Below are 19,729 nucleotides of genomic sequence, written 5' to 3'. Positions count from 1 at the left end.
TAATCGTTACGTATATTATGTTGCAATGACTTCTGTAATGGTCAAGGTTCTCTAGAGGGACAGAATTAATAGGATAGATGAATATATAAGGGGGATATTATTAAGGAGTATTGACTTACAATCACAAGGTAAAGTCCCACAGTAGGTTTTCTGCAAGCTGAGGAGCAAGGAAGCCAGTCCAAGTCCCAAAACCTCAGAAGTAGGGAAGGTGACAGTGCAGCCTTCAGTCTGCAACCAGAGGGCCTGGCAAACCACTCGTGTAAGTCTAAGAGTCCAAAAGCTGAAGAACTTGGAATGTGATATTTGAGGGCAGGAAGCATCCAGCATGGGAGAAAGATGAGGTTGGAAGACTCAGCAAGCCAGCTCCTCCCACCTTCTTCTGCCCTCTTTATTCTAGTTGTCCTGGCAGCTGATTAGATAGTACCCACCCAGACTGAGGATGGGTCTGCCTCTCCTAGTCCGTTGACTCAAACGTTAATCTCCTCTGCAACACCCTCACAGACACACCTAGGAATGATAATTTGCATCTTTCAATCCAATCAAGTTGACACTCAGTATTAACTATTGTGAGTCTATCCCTTGTCACCTTGAAAATATACACATCTGAAATCACAAATAAATCTTATTTGTTTTTATTTGAAGATTTATTTGTATGATGTTATGCTAACATAATACAGCTATCCATCCTACAACTGGAAGTGCACTAATTCTTAACCTAAATGCCATTACATAAAGTTAACAAAACTTAAGTGCTGATATGAAGTCAGTAAATCTTATGTCACATGGCAAAGGAAAAAGGAAATAAAATGAAGATATTTTCTTAGTGCAGGTGTAAACATGCACGAACATATTTTTAACAAAATAAGGAGGAAATACTCATGACAATTACAGTCCTCATTTCTTCAATTGGTCACGTGGTCATAGCTGATATTGATAACTACCTTCTTCTACCCATTCTGTATTTCCCTTTGCCTTCAGCAAGCACCTCAGTGGGTTGTGGATTTTTTTTACCCAGTGGAGTGACCCAAACCTTCATTCCTGAAGAGTCTGGGCCATTTGTATTCCTGCCTGGATTTGGTTGTTGTAGTTTCCCACTGACCTTAATCACAGGGCATGGTAACACTAAGAGACACCCTAAGGGAGCTCCTGTATTCCACACATACTCTTCCTTACCTCTGTTGTGGAGTAGTAGACTGATTTCACCTTGATAGTATGGGTCATCACCCCAGCCAACGCTATTACTCCCTTTGTAGCCTGTTGACTCACAGGTAGTAGGTGCCCAAAGTGGCCAGGTAACAATCTTAACTTCCAGTTTAATGGAATCATTGTTGTGTCTCCTGCTGGCAGCATTCTTCTCTCTGGAGCTAAGACCTATAGGCCGGCAGAACATAATGTTGTGGGAACAGGAAGCAAAAATTTTGCTAGTGGGTCACTAGAGGTGATGGTAAGTGATGCCACTTCCTCTTCCACACTTGATTCAACTTAAGGGTTCTCAGTATACACAGGTTTAATAATTTGGTAGAATGACTCATAGAACTCAGAAAAGTATGTACTTATGATTACAGTTTTATTATAGCAAAAGGATACAAGTAGAACCAACCAAAGGGAGTGATGCATAGGGTGAGGTCTCAGAGGGTCCCAGCCATGAAGCTTCTGTTGTTCACCTTCATGTCACCCTCCCAGCACATTGAAATGTGACAAAAGGTACAGTATTGCTGATCAGGGAAGTAGTATTGTTGACAAGGAAAATACATATTTTCAGTCTTGGCATTTAGTTTTTTGCATTTCCCATAAATGTAATCATACAGTATGCAGCCTTTTGAGTCTGGCTTCTTTCACTTAGCATAATACATTTGAGGTCCATCCATGTTGTTGCACAAATCATTAGTTCTCTCATTTTTATTGCCAAGTGGTATTACATTGTATGGAGAATTTCAAGTTGCTTATCCATGGTTGGAAAGCATTTGATATGTTTCTAGGTTTTGATGATTAAAAAATGTAGCTGCTATATAAATGTTCGTGTACAGGCTTTTGGATTTACATAAGTTTGTATTTCACTGAGGTAAATGAACATGGGAGTGGGATTGCAGGGTTATATGGTAGTATTTGCTTAACTTCATAAACAATTGGAATATTGTTTTCCAAAGTGGTTGTGCGCCATTTTGTATTTCTGCCTATGACAAGAGAGGTGCAGTTGCTCTATATCCTCACCAGCACTTAGTATTGTCAGATTTTTCCCCATTCTAATAGATGTGTAGTAGTATCTCATTGTGGTTTTAATTTACAGTTCCCTCATGCCTAATGATGTTGAGCATGTTTTTATGTGCTTAGTTGCCATCTGTTTATCTTCCATGGTGAAGTATCTCTTTGGCCCACTTTGTTTTAACTTTGAAGTTTTTTACATATGTGTGTATATATATATTCTCAATACAAGTTACTTGCCAGATATTTGAGTTGCAGATATTTTCTTCCATTCTGTATCTTTTTAATCTCTTAATAAGTGTGTTTTCAATTTTGCTGTCACATCTAAGAAATACTTGTCTAACCCAGGGTTAAAAAGAGTTTCTTCCATATTTTTTGAGTGCAGGGTGAACCTGCTTCATAATATGCAATTCATTCATTTTCGTTACTCTACAACATTCCATTGAATGACTGTGCCACAGTTTACCCATTCTACTGTTGATGGGCTTTTGGGTTTTATCTGTGATTTAATATTAGAATAGTGCTGCTATGAACATCCCTATACTTGTTTTCTAGAGCACATGTGCATGATTTTCTCTAAGATGTGTACCTAGGAGTAGAATTGCTGGGTCGTGGTATATGCAAACCATTAACCTTTGTAAGTAATCCAAACTGTTGCCAAAACGATTATGCCAGTTTATATTCCTGCTAATAGTGTGTGAGAGTTCTCATTTCAACATAATATTTTAGTCTGTTTAATTATAACCTTTCTTGTAGGTGCATAGTGGTGTTTCAATGTGGCTTAATTTTTCACTTACCTGATTGCTAATGGGGTTGAGTACCTTATCTTATATTCATAGATCATTTGGTTTTCCTTTTTAGTGAAGTACCTATTCACTTCTCTTGTCCATTCTTTTGTGTGTGTTTCTTATTGATTTGAAGGGGTTGTTTTATATATTCTAGATACAATACCTTTATCCCTCATGAATATTGCAAGTAATCTCCCCATCTGTGGCTTGCCTTTTCATTGTAGTACTTTTGATCTTATAACACTTACAAGTCTTTTCCTTTATGAGGAGTGCTTTTCATGTTTTGTTACAGAATTCCTTCCCTATTCCAAAGCTTATGAAAACATTTTCCTATATTATTTTATAAAAACTTTATTGTTTACCTCTCATATTAGATTTACAATTTACCTGTAGCTGATTTTTATGTATGGCTAGAGAGGTTAAATTTCATTTTCCCCCATATAGATACCTAATAACCCATCCACATTTATTGAAAAAGTCATCTTCTCTCTACTGCTTTACCATGCCAACTTTGTCATAAATCAGGTGTCTACACATGTTTAGATTGTCTTTTTAGTTCCACTGGACTGTTTGTCTGTGCTTGTGCTGATACGACATTGTCTCAAATATTCTCTTACTTAATGAAATAGTTTTTTTTTTTTTTTTTTAACCATGATTTGTGATCCTCCCACAAAGTAGATCACTAACTTGATATGAAGTAGACATCTAGTATTGAGTCATCATGATGAACCAGGAAGCCGATCAGAAATTCCCCTGCATTTTATCCTCATCACATAGTAGTCAGCATGTTAAAATAAAAGGAATGTACCATTACAGGGGCTAGTAACATTTGAAGATGTGGCTGTGGCTTTCACCCAGGAGGAGTGGCAGTACCTGAACCCACTGCAGAGGTCCCTGTACAGAGACGTGATGCTGGAGACCTACAGCAACTTGGTCTTTGTGGGTAAGAGTGGCTTCCTTAGGTGATCTTGCTATTTATGATTACTGCTTCCAATGGGGGGTATTTCCTTTCTCTGTTTCCCCCTTTTCTCTCCTGAAAAAGTGTTTGTGAGCTCAAAACACAGGTTAAATGGTTTGACTTTACCATTATGTCAAGCAATAAGTTCCTTGTGTTGCCCCCAAAATGTAACGACTTCTGTCTCAGAGGCTGTGAAAGCCAAGGAAGTATCACTGTCATTTCTCATCAACAGGGCAGCAGGTTACTAAACCAGACCTCATCCTCAAGTTGGAGGTAGAAGAGTGCCCGGTAGAAGGAATAATCCCATTTTGGAGCTTTCCAGGTATGTGGAATTTTGACCAAGGCTCTGGGGACATGAAGTTCCACCCTATTAGTCAGAGGTGAGGCCCTCTGACAGGGCTTTCAGGAATATCTTTGAAAAAGGTCTGGCCCTTGGCACTGTTGGAGGCCAGGGACATGAACACATCAGACACAACACTGATACTCCCTCTGTCCCCCATACACCAGATCACTCTCCTTAAGTTGGTGCTTACCTTCAAGTTTCTGTGCAATTCTTTTGTACCATAGGAAAGTGTCTTTTAAATGCCACGACCCCCTGGCCCTGCCACTTTCATGACTCTCACCTGTCACTGACTTATGTGAGGCCAGGCCCACATTAGTCACAAGCCTGGACTCTAATGCTTTAATTCGAGGTTGAACAACCTGAGTCCAGTCTTCTTGTTCAGTTTAGGTATTTGTTAGATTTGCTTTCTTAAAACATCTTGGTTATCTAGTTTTTAAAAGTAGCTTTATTGAGGTATGATTCACCTATCAATAAATTCACCCTTTTAAAGTATACAATTCAGTAGTTTTTAGTATATTCACAGAGTTCTGCAACCATCACCGCTACCTAATTCTAGAAGATATTCATCACACTGAAAAGAAGACCCTACTCCCTAGCAGTCAGTCTCCCTTCCCTCTTCCCCTCACTCCCTGGCAACCACTGATCTATTTTGTCTCTATGGTTTTGCCTATTCTGGACATTTTATTTACATGGAGTCAGACAAAATGTGGCCTTTTATATCTAGTTTCTTTCATTTGGCATGTTTTCAAGGTTCATCCATGTTGTACCATGTATCAGTACTTCATTTGTTTTTATGGAGGAATAAAATTCCATTGTTAGGCTAGAACACATTTTGTTTGTCTATTCATCAATTGATGGACATTTTGCTTGTTTCTACTTTTTGGTTGTTATGGATAATGGTGCTGTGAACATTCATATACAGGTTTTTGTGGTGATATATATATTTTATTTCTTTTGGGTAGATACATAGGATTGGAATTATACCATGTGGTATAAAAGGAACTGTATGTTTAACGTTTTGAGGACCTGCCAAACTGTGTGAATACCCTGTTCCTCAAAAACTTTTACCCGGTGCTTTTAACATTCACTGATGATTCTTGCCTGAATCAGTTATTACCAAGATGGTTGATTTTTTTTTTTTTTGAGACAGTCTCACTCTGTCACCCAGGCTGGAATACAGTGGCACGATCTCGGCTCACTGCAACCTCTGCCTCCCAGGTTCAAGTGATTCTCCTGCCTCAATCTCCTGAGTAGCTGGGATTACAGGCATGTGCCACTATGCTGGCTTATTTTTGTATTTTTAGTAAAGATAGGGTTTTGCCATGTTGGCTAGACTGGTCTCAAACTCCTGACCTCAGGTGATCTGCCCACCTTGGCCTCCCAAAGTGCTGGGATTACAGGTGTGAGCCACCATACCTAGCCTAAGATGGTTAATTTTTATTTCTTCAATATCTTATACATTGCAGTCATTATTCAGTTTCATGTTCAAATTGTCTTCAATTTGGCTAGTAGGAGTCTCTTCAGGCTGGCTCCTCTGTCCTTTTGACATATTCCTATCATTCTTTGAGCAGTCCCTCACTTTCTAGCACAAATGTATATTCCAGATGTATCTTGTTTATTCTCTTTTTCAGACCTGGAATCAGCAACTTCTCCAAGGATGTCTGATTCCTATTAGGGGTAATAGTATTTAGAAATCAGGATCTGCTGCTGGGTGTGCTCTTAGCTACTCAGATTCTTGTCTCTTACAGTCTATAGATGCTTCCCCTCCATCTCTCTTTTTTTCCCCTAATATTTCTTTTTTAAGTAAATTTGTCATTCTATAAAAAGGGTCATTTGTAATTTTGTTTTCCACATTCTGGATTTTGCTATTAAATACCTCATGGCAGAATTTAACATAATTCTCTATGTTTCTTGTTGGTTGACGTAGAGGCTGGATCAGATTCAGGTTTGGTGATTACTGCTTAAATCCATTAATTCACATGTGATTGTAAAATGGTGATATTCTATAATGCCTTCCTTGTTGATTAGCTGGAATAATTCTATAAAGAGAAATTGCTTCTCATCTATTACTTGGCTATCATGAGTTACATATTATACAGAAAAGACAGGCTCAGTGATTGAGCTTTTCCATTTATTTACTAGTTTTCAAAGTAATGAATTGATTTTGTAGCATCATCCAAAGGTGACCAATCTTTTTTGTGAATCATTTGTGGACTTATGGATGTATACATTTCTATGTTTTAATCCATTGTCTTATTATCCATATTGCACATGACACTGTCCCATCTCTGGCCAGTGGAAACTCCCTCAAGTTGACTCCTGAGTCTTTGGTAGCTTCCTTGCTTTCTGTTGTTAAAACATGTCCCAGGCTCCTTTTGTGTATTTGCTGCCTCTGACCTAGAATTGGCCATTTCTCCAAGGAGCCCTGGTTCTTTTTAGTGGAAAGTAATATTTTAAGCCCATGATTTAGAGGTTAGAGAATTGTTTCGAGGCCTTTTCATTGACAGAGGTGGAACTATTATGTATACGTTTTTTACAGAAAAAAATATCTCATATATTCAAATTAATATTTCCAAATCAAAATTTGGACTTAAAGGTTTTTAATTTATTGATCTTACATCTGATAGTAGTATTGCTACTATTTTTCTTGAGACTGTTGTTTGTATATAGTGAGTTAAATGAATTGAGGTAATCATTTTGGTGCCATTGAGAATCAAGACTTTTCAGCATGGTCATTAGGAAATGCAGAAGAAAGAATATTTACTATTATTAAGGGATCCTTACTTGGTTCCAAAGTCCAATATAGAAAACAAGGTGTACTCAGAGAAGTCCAGCTTCTTTCCCTTTCCATTCTATTCCCTTCCTTCCTTCCTCCTAGATAACCTTTATTAAAATTTAAAGGTTTATTCTCCCATCATTTTTTACAACATGAGCCTATATGAGTATATTTTTATTCATTTCCTACTATGCACAGGTTTTAAAAAATTTTTATAAGTTTTATTTTTAGTTGACACATTATACATATTTATAGAGTATAGTATGATGTTTTGATACATGTATACAGTGTGTCATAATCAAATTAGTATATTCATCATGTCAAATGTTTATTTGTGGTGAGAACATTCAAAATCTTTTAGCTATTTTGAAACATATAGTGTATTATTGTTAATGACAGACACCCTGCTGTGCAATGTAATACTGAAACTTATTCCTCCTACCTAACTGTATCTTTGCACCCATTTATCAACCTTTCCCTATCCTCTCCTCCCCTCCTTACCTCCCAGTGTCTGGTCACTATTCTGCTCTCTACTTCTACGAGATCAACTCTTTTAGCTCCCACATATAAGTGAGATCATACAGTATTTGTCTTTTTGTGCCTGGCTTATTTCACTTAAGATAATGTCCTCCAGGCTTATCCATTTAGCTGCAAATGACAGTATTAAATTCTTTTTTATGGCTGAACAGTATTCCATTGTATAAATAGTTGACATTTTCTTTATCCATTGATATTTTTTGATGGACACTTAGGTTTGATTCCATGTCTTAGAACAGCTTATTGCTTCCTTCAAACCTCCACTCCAATTTGTTTTTCCCTCTCTTTTAGAAAGTGATCTCATCTCATTCTTTGTTATAAAAGAAGCAAAGTGATGAAACTCATACCACTCCCCCAACATGCCCCGCCCACTTAAAAAAGCCTTCAGCTTCCCTCTCCTGTGGCTCAAAATAACCTCCACCATCACCCAGTTTTTCCCTGTTTTCTGCCTCACGTAACAGTGTATGCAGTTTTATTCACCATTCGCCATTTTTCATTTACTGTTCTAGAACATATTAAATATATAAAGATACTCTTTATAGTAATGTAGTGATTCTTAAAAATCGTGATAGTAGTAGTAGTAATAGTAGTAAACAATTTAAAGCACTTCCTGTGTACCATGCAAACCCTGTTATAAGTAATTTAATTCTCTCAACACCCATTTGGGTGGGCACTGTTCGAATTCCTTTGTGGGTGGGGAAGTAAGATACAAATAGATTAGATCCTTTGCCTGAGGTCACAGACCAAGTGAAAGGTTGAGCCAGGATTTTCTCCTGGGCTAGAGAGCCCAGGACCTTGGGCCATACTGCTTCTTACTACCTAAGAAGGTTCAGATTCAGCAGATCTTTGGTGGAGCTTGGGTCCCATGGAGAGCATTTTGTAAAAAGCTCTTCATGTGATTTTGTTGTTCATCTCTGGTTAAGAACGAATGCTTAACTAGCCAAAGAAAGGAAGTCACAGGAAGAGAAACCACAGCTGCATAATCATGTTAAAATTCAGTATCACTATAGCAAAATGTTAACACTATTGAATCTAAGTGGTAATATGAGTAGTTATTGTATTCTTCTTTCAATTTTTTTCTATGCTTGAAAATTTTCATATAAAAATTTGGGGAAAAGTAAGAAGAAAAGTAAACTATAAAAAATGATTAAAAATTCACCGTATGTGCAAAAAATACTTGCCATATTTTATTGACTTCAAGATACCATAGATTTAAAGACATACCACTAAGAAAGAAAAATTGCCACCAATTAACCTATGACATTGATTGTAAGGTGCATCTGGATTCAGAAATGTTAAAATGTTGTGAAATAATGTGCTGCTTGCAATTGATGAAATGAAATTAAAGGCAAAGCTCTGCAATTTTAACTGTTTAAATGAGTGATACAGATGACTGACTACTTTAGAAGTTAATAAATATTTAAGTTATATAGGATGATCAGAGTAAGCTTTTTAGAAAAGACCGCACTGCCTCTTGAAAGTTATCTAGATTCTGAATATAGCAAAATATGGAAGACAGGGCTATGTGAGTGATGGAACATCAGGATGGGTTTGGAGTTCAAAATAGGCAGAGTTTTTAGTGGAAATAGTATAGACAGGAGCAGAGAAGGTGGTGTTGAAGAACTGTGAATGAAAGCTCTGATGGATACACAGGTGAATCCAGATTGGGCAAATATTTTTAGCTTTTTGTTTTTGTCATCCTAATCATTCTAGATTTTTCTTTCATTCATTGAGAATGTGGCTTCAGTGTTACTATTATAAGACATGAGTCTGGGAATCATGCTGTTATATTTCCATCTAGATGGAAATTCTGTAAGTCGGGTTCAGTTAAGACTTCATATGATACTGGCCAGGTGTGGTGGCTCACGCCTGTAATCTCAGCACTTTGGGAGGCTGAGGCAGGAGGATTGCTTGAGACCAGGAATTTGAGACCAGCCTGGGCAACATAGTGAGACCTTGTCTCTACAAAAAAATACAAAAATTAGCAAGGTGTGGTGGCTTATGCTTACAGTCCCAGCCACTCAGGAGGCTGAGGTGGGAGAATTGCTTGAGCTCAGGAGGTCAAGGCTGCAGTGAGCTGTGATTTTGCCGCTAACCTCCAGCCTGGCAACAGAGCTGAGATTCTGTCTCTTAAAAAAAAGAGTTTATATGATAACTGAAGATTAAGGGTATACATTTCCCAAAGTTGATGGAAGTCAGGTATGATGTATAAATAGAGGTAAGAAAGACTGAGGTATCCAGGTAAGATTGTTCTTGGTAACAAAAAAACCAGCAGGTTTTGAGTTCAGTAAAAAAACTCTCTCTCCGGGAAGTCTGATAAAATGAGATGGTAGTATCAGCTTTTGTATAGCAGAATAATTCTAAAGAAGGTCCTTTCCATAATGTCAAAGAATAAAGGTGGTTTATTGTACTTCTTTCTAGAAGTCTGTCAAGTTAATGAGCAGATTGAGAGGCAACATCAGGATGACCAAGATAAATGTCTGCTGATGCAAGCTGGATTTTCTGACAAGAAAACAATTACCACCAAGAGTGGTCGTGACTGTCATGAGTTTGGAAACATAATTCATCTGAGTACAAACCTTGTTGCTTCAATACAAAGACCCGATAAACATGAATCATTTGGAAATAATATGGTGGATAATTTAGACTTATTTAGTAGAAGTTCTGCAGAAAATAAATATGATAATGGATGTGCGAAATTATTCTTTCATACTGAGTATGAGAAAACAAATCCTGGAGTGAAGCCCTATGGCTATAGAGAATGTGGGAAAGGCCTTAGGCGAAAGAAAGGCCTTAGTCTACATCAGAGAATTAAAAATGGAGAGAAACCCTTTGAATGTACTGCATGTAGGAAAACCTTCAGCAAGAAGTCACACCTCATTGTACATTGGAGAACGCATACGGGAGAGAAACCTTTTGGATGTACTGAATGTGGGAAAGCCTTTAGCCAAAAATCTCAGCTCATTATACACTTGCGAACTCATACAGGAGAAAGACCCTTTGAGTGTCCTGAATGTGGAAAAGCCTTCAGAGAAAAGTCAACTGTCATCATACATTACAGGACTCACACAGGAGAGAAACCTTATGAATGTAATGAATGTGGAAAAGCATTCACTCAGAAGTCCAACCTCATTGTCCATCAGAAAACTCACACAGGAGAGAAAACCTATGAATGCACTAAATGTGGAGAATCTTTCATACAGAAGCTTGATCTAATTATACATCATAGTACCCATACAGGAAAGAAACCCCATGAATGTAATGAGTGTAAGAAAACGTTCAGTGATAAATCAACTCTCATTATACACCAGAGAACCCATACGGGAGAGAAACCTCATAAATGTACTGAATGTGGTAAGTCTTTCAATGAGAAGTCGACCCTTATTGTGCATCAAAGAACTCATACAGGAGAGAAACCCTATGAATGTGATGTGTGTGGGAAAACCTTCACTCAAAAGTCAAACCTTGGTGTACATCAGAGAACTCATTCAGGAGAGAAACCCTTTGAATGTAATGAATGTGAGAAAGCCTTCTCTCAGAAGTCCTACCTCATGCTACATCAGAGAGGTCATACAGGAGAGAAACCTTATGAGTGCAATGAATGTGAAAAAGCATTTTCACAGAAATCATATCTCATCATACATCAAAGAACTCATACAGAAGAAAAACCCTATAAATGTAACGAATGTGGCAAAGCCTTCAGAGAAAAGTCAAAGCTCATTATACATCAGAGAATTCATACAGGAGAGAAACCCTACGAATGTCCTGTATGTTGGAAAGCTTTTAGCCAGAAGTCACAGCTCATAATACATCAGAGAACACACACAGGAGAGAAACCCTATGCGTGCACTGAGTGTGGCAAAGCCTTCCGAGAAAAGTCAACATTCACTGTACATCAAAGAACTCATACTGGAGAGAAACCCTATAAATGTACAGAATGTGGGAAAGCCTTTACCCAAAAATCAAATCTTATTGTACATCAGCGAACCCATACAGGAAAGAAAGCCCATGGAAGAGGCCACACTCGGAAGTCAAAGTTCACGGCACATTAGAGAGTTAATCAACAGTGTCTATTATGGACACTGATGGAAAGTTGTGTCAATTTAATTCACATTTTAAAAGTATGTTCTGACTTCTGGTTTATATACGAAAGTAAAGTCAGCCTTTCTTCTTTTCATCTCAGTCATTACCCAAAAGCTACAGGAGAAAAAGCGGAAGTGTAATGTCTGTATCTGACAAAGTTAGGAGGCAGCTGCAAACCTGATGAGAGGGCTGCCACAGGCAGAGGAAATGAAGTGCTGGTGCAGGAGATTTCAGAGCAAGCGTGCTCAAGGCTGCAGATGCGAGACAGGACTGGTAAGGACTCTTGGCTGAGGTTCAGAATATATCCCGAGGTGCAGAACCATAGATGTAACAGTGGTAACAGTGCATGGGCAGGTAGGAGGTAGGATGTTTCCTAGACCATTTGGGAGCTGAGGAGAAACAGGCTGGGGCCTTGAGAAGGAGTCACTCAGACAAGCCATATTTGCAGAAGGTAGTCTACTGATGGGAGCAACAGTTACGGGGGTGCTAAAGAGAAAAGACTTTTCCTTGTGAAGAGCCCTACAGCTGCCCCTATTTGCTGACTTGGGAGAATTCAAGTTGGAAAGAACTAACAGATGTGGGGGGGAAAAAATCTCAGTTGTCAAAAAAAAAAAAAAAAAATTGATCGGCTTAGAATGTGGCCCTGGTTCCTTTTCCCACATGAACCTCCAGCAAATAGCAAGTCCAGGAAAAACTCTTCTCATTCAAAGAGGAAGGATTCAAAAGTAATCAAAACCACAAATGCATTTGTTTTTTGGGCCAGCAATTCCACTTCTAGGAATGTATATACTCACATTATGTAGAAAATGATGAACATACAGAAATATTCATTAATGCATTGTTTGTGAAAAAAAAAATTGGAAGCTGTCTAAATGACACCACCAGGGTTCAGGTTCTCTAAATTGTGATATATTCATACAGCATACTCCTGGGTAGACAAAAATGAATAAATAAGGAGAACTTGCATACCATTTATGTAGTGATGTGGAATAACCTTCAGGTTACATTATTAGGTAGGAAAAACAAGGTTCAGGACAGTGAGTATAATATGCTGCCATTGGTATATAAAAAGGAGAAAAATGGTAAGTACATAATTGATTGTGAATGCATAAGGTATCTCTGGAAAGAGACACAAGAACCTGGTAACCCTGATTACCTAGGGAGAGGAAGGAGCAGTGGTGGCTGGGGGTATGGAACTGAAAGGGAGACAGCTATATCCTTTCATTGCTTTTGAAAATGTGGATGTACTTTGTACTATGTGGATGTACCACCTTTACAAAAAATAAAACACTTAAAAAGCTATTTTGTTCTATTACTGCTATAGTAAAGTCACAGTCTAGGTACAGGATTTTATAACACTTAATATAGATATGCTCAATGTAGTGTTTATTTTTTAGTGAATAAATTGAATAACCAAGCAGATAGAACAACAGATACTCAATCATTTCCAGAGGCACATAGGCATTATTTTTTTTTTGAGGTTGCCAAATAAAGTGATTCTCAGGTCAGGTGGGACCACATTAGGTAACTAAAGTAATTGAGGCTGGAACATATTTCTTCTTCTTCTTCTTTTTTTTTTTTTTTTTTTTGAGACAGAGTCTCATTCTGTTCCCCAGGCTGGAGTGCAGTGGCGTGATCTCGGCTCACTGCCACCTCCATCTCCTGGGTTCAAGCAATTCTCCTGCCTCAGCCTCCCGAGCAGCTGGGTCTACAGGTGTATGCCACCATGCGCAGCTAAATTTTGTATTTTTAGTAGAGACAGGGTGTCACCATATCGGCCAGGCTGGTCTCGAACTTCTGACCTTGTGATCCACCTGCCATGGCTTCCCAAAGTGCTGGGATTACAGGCTTGAGCCACCGTGCCCGGCCTCCATATTTCTTATTTAGTATGCACAGTGACATCTGTGAAAAAATACTGTACTAAAGCCCGCCGATGTCTTTCAATATCTTTTTTTTTTTTTTTTTTTTTGAGATGGAGTTTCGCTCTTGTTACCCAGGCTGGAGTGCAATGGCGTGATCTCGGCTCGCCGCAACCTCCGCCTCCTGGGTTCAGGCAATTCTTCTGCCTCAGCCTCCTGAGTAGCTGGGATTACAGGCACACGCCACCATGCGCAGCTAATTTTTTGTATTTTTAGTAGAGACGAGGTTTCACCATGTTGACCAGGATGGTCTCGATCTCTTGACCTCGTGATCCACCCGCCTCGGCCTCCCAAAGTGCTGGGATTACAGGCTTGAGCCACTGCGCCCGGCCTCAATATCTTAACAAAATGATTTTTATTACATCATTCATACAAACACTTTTTACAAGTGCTACAAAACATGAATCCATAGAGAGGTTGAATGACTTGCTCCTCTAAGGTCACACTAGTGCTGATGATATTTTCCAAGGTGAGAGACAGATTGAGAGTGATGGTCTGAATGGACATAGCCAAAGAACACATAATAGGACGTTTGCTTCAGAACGAGAAGGCCTACTTGTGAATTACTGTATTTGTGGCCCACATGCTTCTGTGGCTTTGCACTGGGGCCATCTCTTTGCTGGAACTGGACAACTTAGGCTATGAAAAACTAGGGATGGGCAATGTTTGGCTTTATCAAAACAGGTGAGGAATTAGACCTGAGACCCTCCCTGTGCCCTTCTGAGCCTTCTTTTTTCCCTGAGTAATCCTGCAAGGAAACAAACCATGGGGTCACTTTAGGAACTATGTAAGGTAAACATGTTATATTCAGTGCCTTTACAGGGAGAGGAAATGTGGGGCAGACTGGCTTGCTCCTGGTGCAGTCTGCTTGAAAGATGCCCAAGGGCACTGGAAATAAAGCTATTTTGCCTTTCTACTTATAGAGAATCTTCCTAGGGTTTCAGGTCCATTGAAGGCCATCCTGTAGTGGGGTGAGAGTGAGGGTCAGATCTCACCATTTGAGGTGGATCTTGGACTCCTGCTTCCTGGGACACAAATGGCAAGCTGATGGGCCACATGTGGGTGAATGGAGGTGAGTGAAGCACTGACGGGAAGGGATGGAGATGAACATCAGCATGTGAATAAAAGGACTGGGATTGGAGGAAGAGAGGAGAGTAACGGAGGGCAAAGTGTTGGGCAGCCAATGGAGTAAAGAGGGGCAGAAGGGTGGTGAACAGGGAAGAGTAGGGTGAAATGGGAGAAATATCCAGTGGAGTGAGTGACTGGAGAAGAAACAGTTGAGTGTAAGTAAACATGAGTAGTGTTGGGGAGAGAAGGAGGGAGTAGAGTGGTAGTGAGTGGACAGAGTGGAGGAAATTGGGAGTGATATGAGGCACAGTGTGAATGACAGTGGTAAATGGGGTTTGGTGAAGAGCAGTGCAGGCAAGTGGCAAAGCATGGCATGGTGCCAATGAGTGAAGAGGGCAAGAATGTCGGGCAGTCAAGGTAGGAAGACTGTGCTGGAATGAGGTGCACTCTGTGGGGGTGATGGGGATCTGTGGTGTCAGACATTATAAGGTCTTGGGGTTTCATTGATGCATGACCTTGTGTTGGTGGCAATGGGGATTTGGGTGAAAGTGGGAGGTGATCATGGGATTTCTGCACAAAGAGTAGTTGTCCTGAAGACCCTGCAGTCATCACAGGTGTATGGGATGGGATCAGCCTGTGTTCTGGACACAGTGTTCAATGAATGTCACTTCTGTGTTCCATCTCTGATGTGGTTTAGATCTGTGTCCCCATCCAAATCTCATGTCAAATTATAATCCCATGTTGGAAGAGGGGTCTGATGGGAGGTGGTTGGATCATGGGGGTGGAGTTCTCATGTATGGTTTAGCACCTTCCCCCCTTGGTGCTGTATAGTTAGTGACTTCTGGTGAGATCTGGTTGTGTAAATGTGTGTAGCACCTCCTTCCTCTCTTCCTCCTGCTCCTGCCACGTACGATGCCTGCTCCCTCTTTGGCTTCTGCCATGAGTAAAAGCTCCCTCAGACCTCCCTGGAAGCAGATGCTTCCATGCTTCCTGTACAGCCTGCAAAACAGTGAGCCAACTTAACCTTTTTTCTTTGTAAATTACCCAGTCTCAGGTATTTATAGCAGTGTGAAAACAGACTAATACAATCTCTTTGTCATTATTACTTATATATATTCAGAGGGAGAGAGGCCCCACTGCAAGAGGTGTCCCTGACACCTCCCCCAAATCATCTCTGTTGTGCCCCTTGGCCAGTCCTAAGTCCCACCCTGACATTATTTATGTCAGTTACTTAATTTGTCTTATTGCTTTAACTAAAATGTCTAAAATAAAATTAATTATGTTCCTTCTTCACCTTGTTCCTAGGGCTCTCAAAACTATTCTGGATTCCTAAATCAGCCCCTTTGGCCCTATCACCACCCAGATCAATACCGGGCCCCCAGTATTTTAGCCAGTTATTTCGTATTATTGTCCTATTTCTTTAGGTAAACTCCAAACTATGAATTATGATCCCTTTTCACTTTATCCATTGGGGTCTGTTAATGTGAGAAATTCCCTTGATACAGTGATAATCTTCAATATGTGACCAGGCAAGCTACCCCAGAAGTCTCAGAATAGAAAGGCTCACAGACCAAATTGAAATGCTTGAGTCAGGCCCGGCGTGGTGGCTCACGCCTGCAATCCTGCCACTTTGGGAGGCTGAGGCAGGTGGATCGCTTGAGGTTGGGAGTTCAAGACCAGCCTGGCCAACATAGTGAAACCCAGTCTCTACTAAAAATACATGTTAGCCAGGCGTGGTGGCACATGCCTGTAGTCCCAGCTACTTGGGAGGCTGAGGCAGGAGAATTGCTTGAACCCAGGAGGTGGAGGTTGCAGTGAGCCAAGATTGCCCCCAGCCTGGGTGACACAGTGAGACTCTGCCTCAAAAAAATAAGTAAAAATACATAAAATACTTGAGTCACATGGTTTATTAAATCAATTTTTTTGAAAAATGAAAATATACATATGTACACATACGCACACACATATATATGTGTATACACACACACACACACACACACACACACACACACACACACACACCAAGAATCAAAGAGATGGAGTAAGTTAACAGACTTAGGAGAGGGTACAGGATGAAGGACCACATTTCCTGAGTCCTGTGTTATGCAATGGTCATAAACCCTGCCTCTGTCTGTCTGTCTTTGTTCCATCAGCCTTATTGGTTATGAGGACCAGAGTAGAGGTTTGAAAAGGGGGCCCAATCAGACTGAAGGCACTCAAGGTTAATTGCATACCTAGCTTACCTAAGCTTATAGGTTATCAATTAGCCTGAACAGTGATGGGTTTTATCTGTGTTCAGTGGAACAATACTGAGTGTCATGAGTTGGTGGTTAATTTAAGTATAATATAACCAAGGTGGCAGGATACCTTATGAGTTTGTGTTCCTGTCTCTTTCTATTTATAAGTAATACCCTTGTTTGTTCTATCATATTCTTTTTTAAGTCTACTGACTTTCATTTTTTAAATTGTACTTTAGGTTCTGGGGTACATGTGCAGATCATGTGGGGTTGTTGCATAGGTACTTACATGACAAGGTGGTTTGCTGCCTCCATCCCCCTGTCACCTATATATGGCATTTCTCCCCATGTTATCCCTCCCTAACCTCCCCACACCCCACTGTCCCTCCTCTATTCCCCCACAACAGACCCTGGCGTCTGATGCTTCCCTCCCTGTGTCCATGTGTTCTCATTGTTCAACACACGCCTATGAGTGAGAACATGCGGTGTTTGATTTTCTGTTTTTGTGTCACTTTGCTGAGAATGATGCTTTCCAGATTCATCCATATTCTATTTATCTTTAGTACATCTTACAAGTTGCTTACTTGCTAACTATAACACATCTTACCAATTTTGCCTGTCTCAAAAGCTACTTGTTTACTTAGGTATACTTCGCACATCCTATGCATTTTCTTCGTGTATCGTAAGTGTCTAGCTTACTATCTATGCTTAGCACTTCTTATGAGTTTCCTCTGTCACATTTGTTTTCATGACCTCTAGAATACAAACAACAGCAAAAATCAAAGGTCGTTCTCTGAAAAGATTAACCTATGCAAGAAACTCTAGACTGATCGTAAATAAAACACAAATTTTCAAATGTCCATGATAAATGTACATCACTACAGATTCTATAAACATTAAAAGGACAGAATTGTGCAAAATATTTATGCCAATAAATTTGAAAATTTAGTCAGTTGTGTTAAATGTATATGAATATATGAATTCATATATTCTGAATAATAGATTACATAATCTATTATTTTCTCTAAAGAGAAATGGATTTGAGAAAATTCAACACAATATAAATTCTTAGCAAACTACGAATAGAAGAGAACTTCCTTAGCCTAATGAAGGGTGTGTTTTAAAAAAGCATGGCAAAACTTAATGGTAACAGGGAAAAGATTTCCTCCTGAGATTGGGAATGAGACAAGGACACCTGGTATGCCCACTTCTAGTTAACATTGTACTGGAGGTCTGAGGCAGTGCATTAAAGCAAGAAAAAGAAAAGGAATAATGACTGGAAGTGAATAAGACTTCCAATTTCTGCAGATGATGTGTACATACAAAAACCCAAGGTATCTATAGATAAATCGTTAGAATTAATAAGTGAATTTAGCAAAGTTGCTAAATATAAGCTCAAACTATAGAAATGGTTTTTCTTTGCATCAGCAACAAACAACTAGAAAACAAAGACACCTGATATGGTTTGGATTTATGTCCCCACCCAAATTTCATGTGGAATTGTGATCCCTAATGTGAGAGGAGGGACCTGGTGGGAGGTGATTTGATCATGGGAGTGGATTTTCCCCTTGCCGTTCTGTGATAGTGAGTGAATTCTCATGAGATCTGGTTGTTTAAAGGCGTGTAGCACCTCCCCCTGTTCTCTATTCCTCCTGCACCAGCCATATAAGATATGTCTCTTTCCTCTTTGCCCTCTGCCATGATTGTTAGTTTCCTGAGGCTTCCCCAGCCATGTTTCTTGTATAGCCCGTGGAACTGTGAGTCAATTAAACCTCTTTTCTTTATAAATTACCCAGTCTCAGTTATTTCTTTATAGCAGTGGGAGAGTAGACTAATACAACACCGCAACTTCAATTTGGGGGAACAGAAAGAAACAACTGATAGGGCCGTCTGATGGAGATCCTTGAAAGGAGGAGTTTTGGGGTGGGGTGGAATTTGGTTGTATAAAACAAAGAGAAAACACCTGAGCCTTTTCACAAGTATGAGAAAAGGAAGTAGAAGTAGAAGTCGCAAATTTGAAAAAGGACAGATCTATAAATGTCTAAGTGCATAAGGAATGGAGTTGACAACTAGTGGTGGGAGGGAAAGTGAAAAGGGCTAGGGAAAGGGAGGATGACCTAGAAAGGCTTGCTCCAGCTGAAGGAGGCAGAGATCAGATCCTGAGGACAAGAAAGGGAAGCAGGGTTTTTCTCAAAGCTAAGCAAGGAATAGAGGAAGACGTGGAGATGTCCTTTCATCTGAGGAACTTGTATCCATGTCCCGTAACGACCAGAGACTACTTTTTTAAAGGAAGATATGGCATGTCAATGTCATGCCAAAGGGGTCAATATCTCCCCCTCACAAGCTGGAACTTTCCTTCCATCCACCACCTCCAGTGTCTCTACTGCTCATTTAGCGACACAAGTTTAGAGATTTTTCTCACACATCCAATGCTGTTCTTTCTCAAATGTGAAAATCAGGTCTGATTTGGTAACTTGATCCCTGTAAAAGGATGTGATTCAGCATTTAAGGCTCCGTGCTTGGGCTTGGGGGCCTTTGAAGACTGAGAAAAGGGCGGTTTCAGGTATGGTACAACAAAGCTGTCCATTTACATTTTGACAAAGCCTGGCCATTTCATTTTGGAAGTGAGAGAACAAATGTCTTCTCCAGTGTCTAAAAGAGATGAAAAATCTTTCAGCCCTGAACATTTTCAGCACCCAAGGGTACAACGTTTCCATATGCCTTTTCCTCATAACCCGGGGATAACCATGGCAGATTGGGCCATCATGTGCTGATTCAGGGACCAGTGACATTGGAAGATGAGACTGAGGACTTCACT

The 19,729-nt window shown here is 39.8% G+C and overlaps 1 protein-coding gene across 5 annotated transcripts in view; it reads left to right on the top strand.

Moving 5' to 3' along the window:
- Window positions 1-18,699, top strand: part of ZNF182 (zinc finger protein 182) — a 38,525-nt gene extending 19,826 nt beyond the window's left edge. For all 5 annotated transcript variants that reach the window (XM_010350173.2, XM_074391959.1, XM_010350172.2 and 2 more), the window contains 3 exons: window positions 3,807-3,933; window positions 4,181-4,270; window positions 10,026-18,699. In XM_010350173.2, coding sequence (XP_010348475.1) covers window positions 3,807-3,933; window positions 4,181-4,270; window positions 10,026-11,656 — 1,848 coding nt within the window. In that variant the 3' untranslated portion in view covers window positions 11,657-18,699. The remainder of the gene's footprint in view (window positions 1-3,806; window positions 3,934-4,180; window positions 4,271-10,025) is intronic.
- The last annotated feature ends 1,030 nt before the right edge of the window (window positions 18,700-19,729 follow it).

The sequence above is a fragment of the Saimiri boliviensis genome, chromosome X (assembly GCF_048565385.1).
Source record: "Saimiri boliviensis isolate mSaiBol1 chromosome X, mSaiBol1.pri, whole genome shotgun sequence".
NCBI classification, from domain to species: domain Eukaryota; kingdom Metazoa; phylum Chordata; class Mammalia; order Primates; family Cebidae; genus Saimiri; species Saimiri boliviensis.
This window is presented reverse-complemented; position numbering and strand designations above follow the sequence as displayed.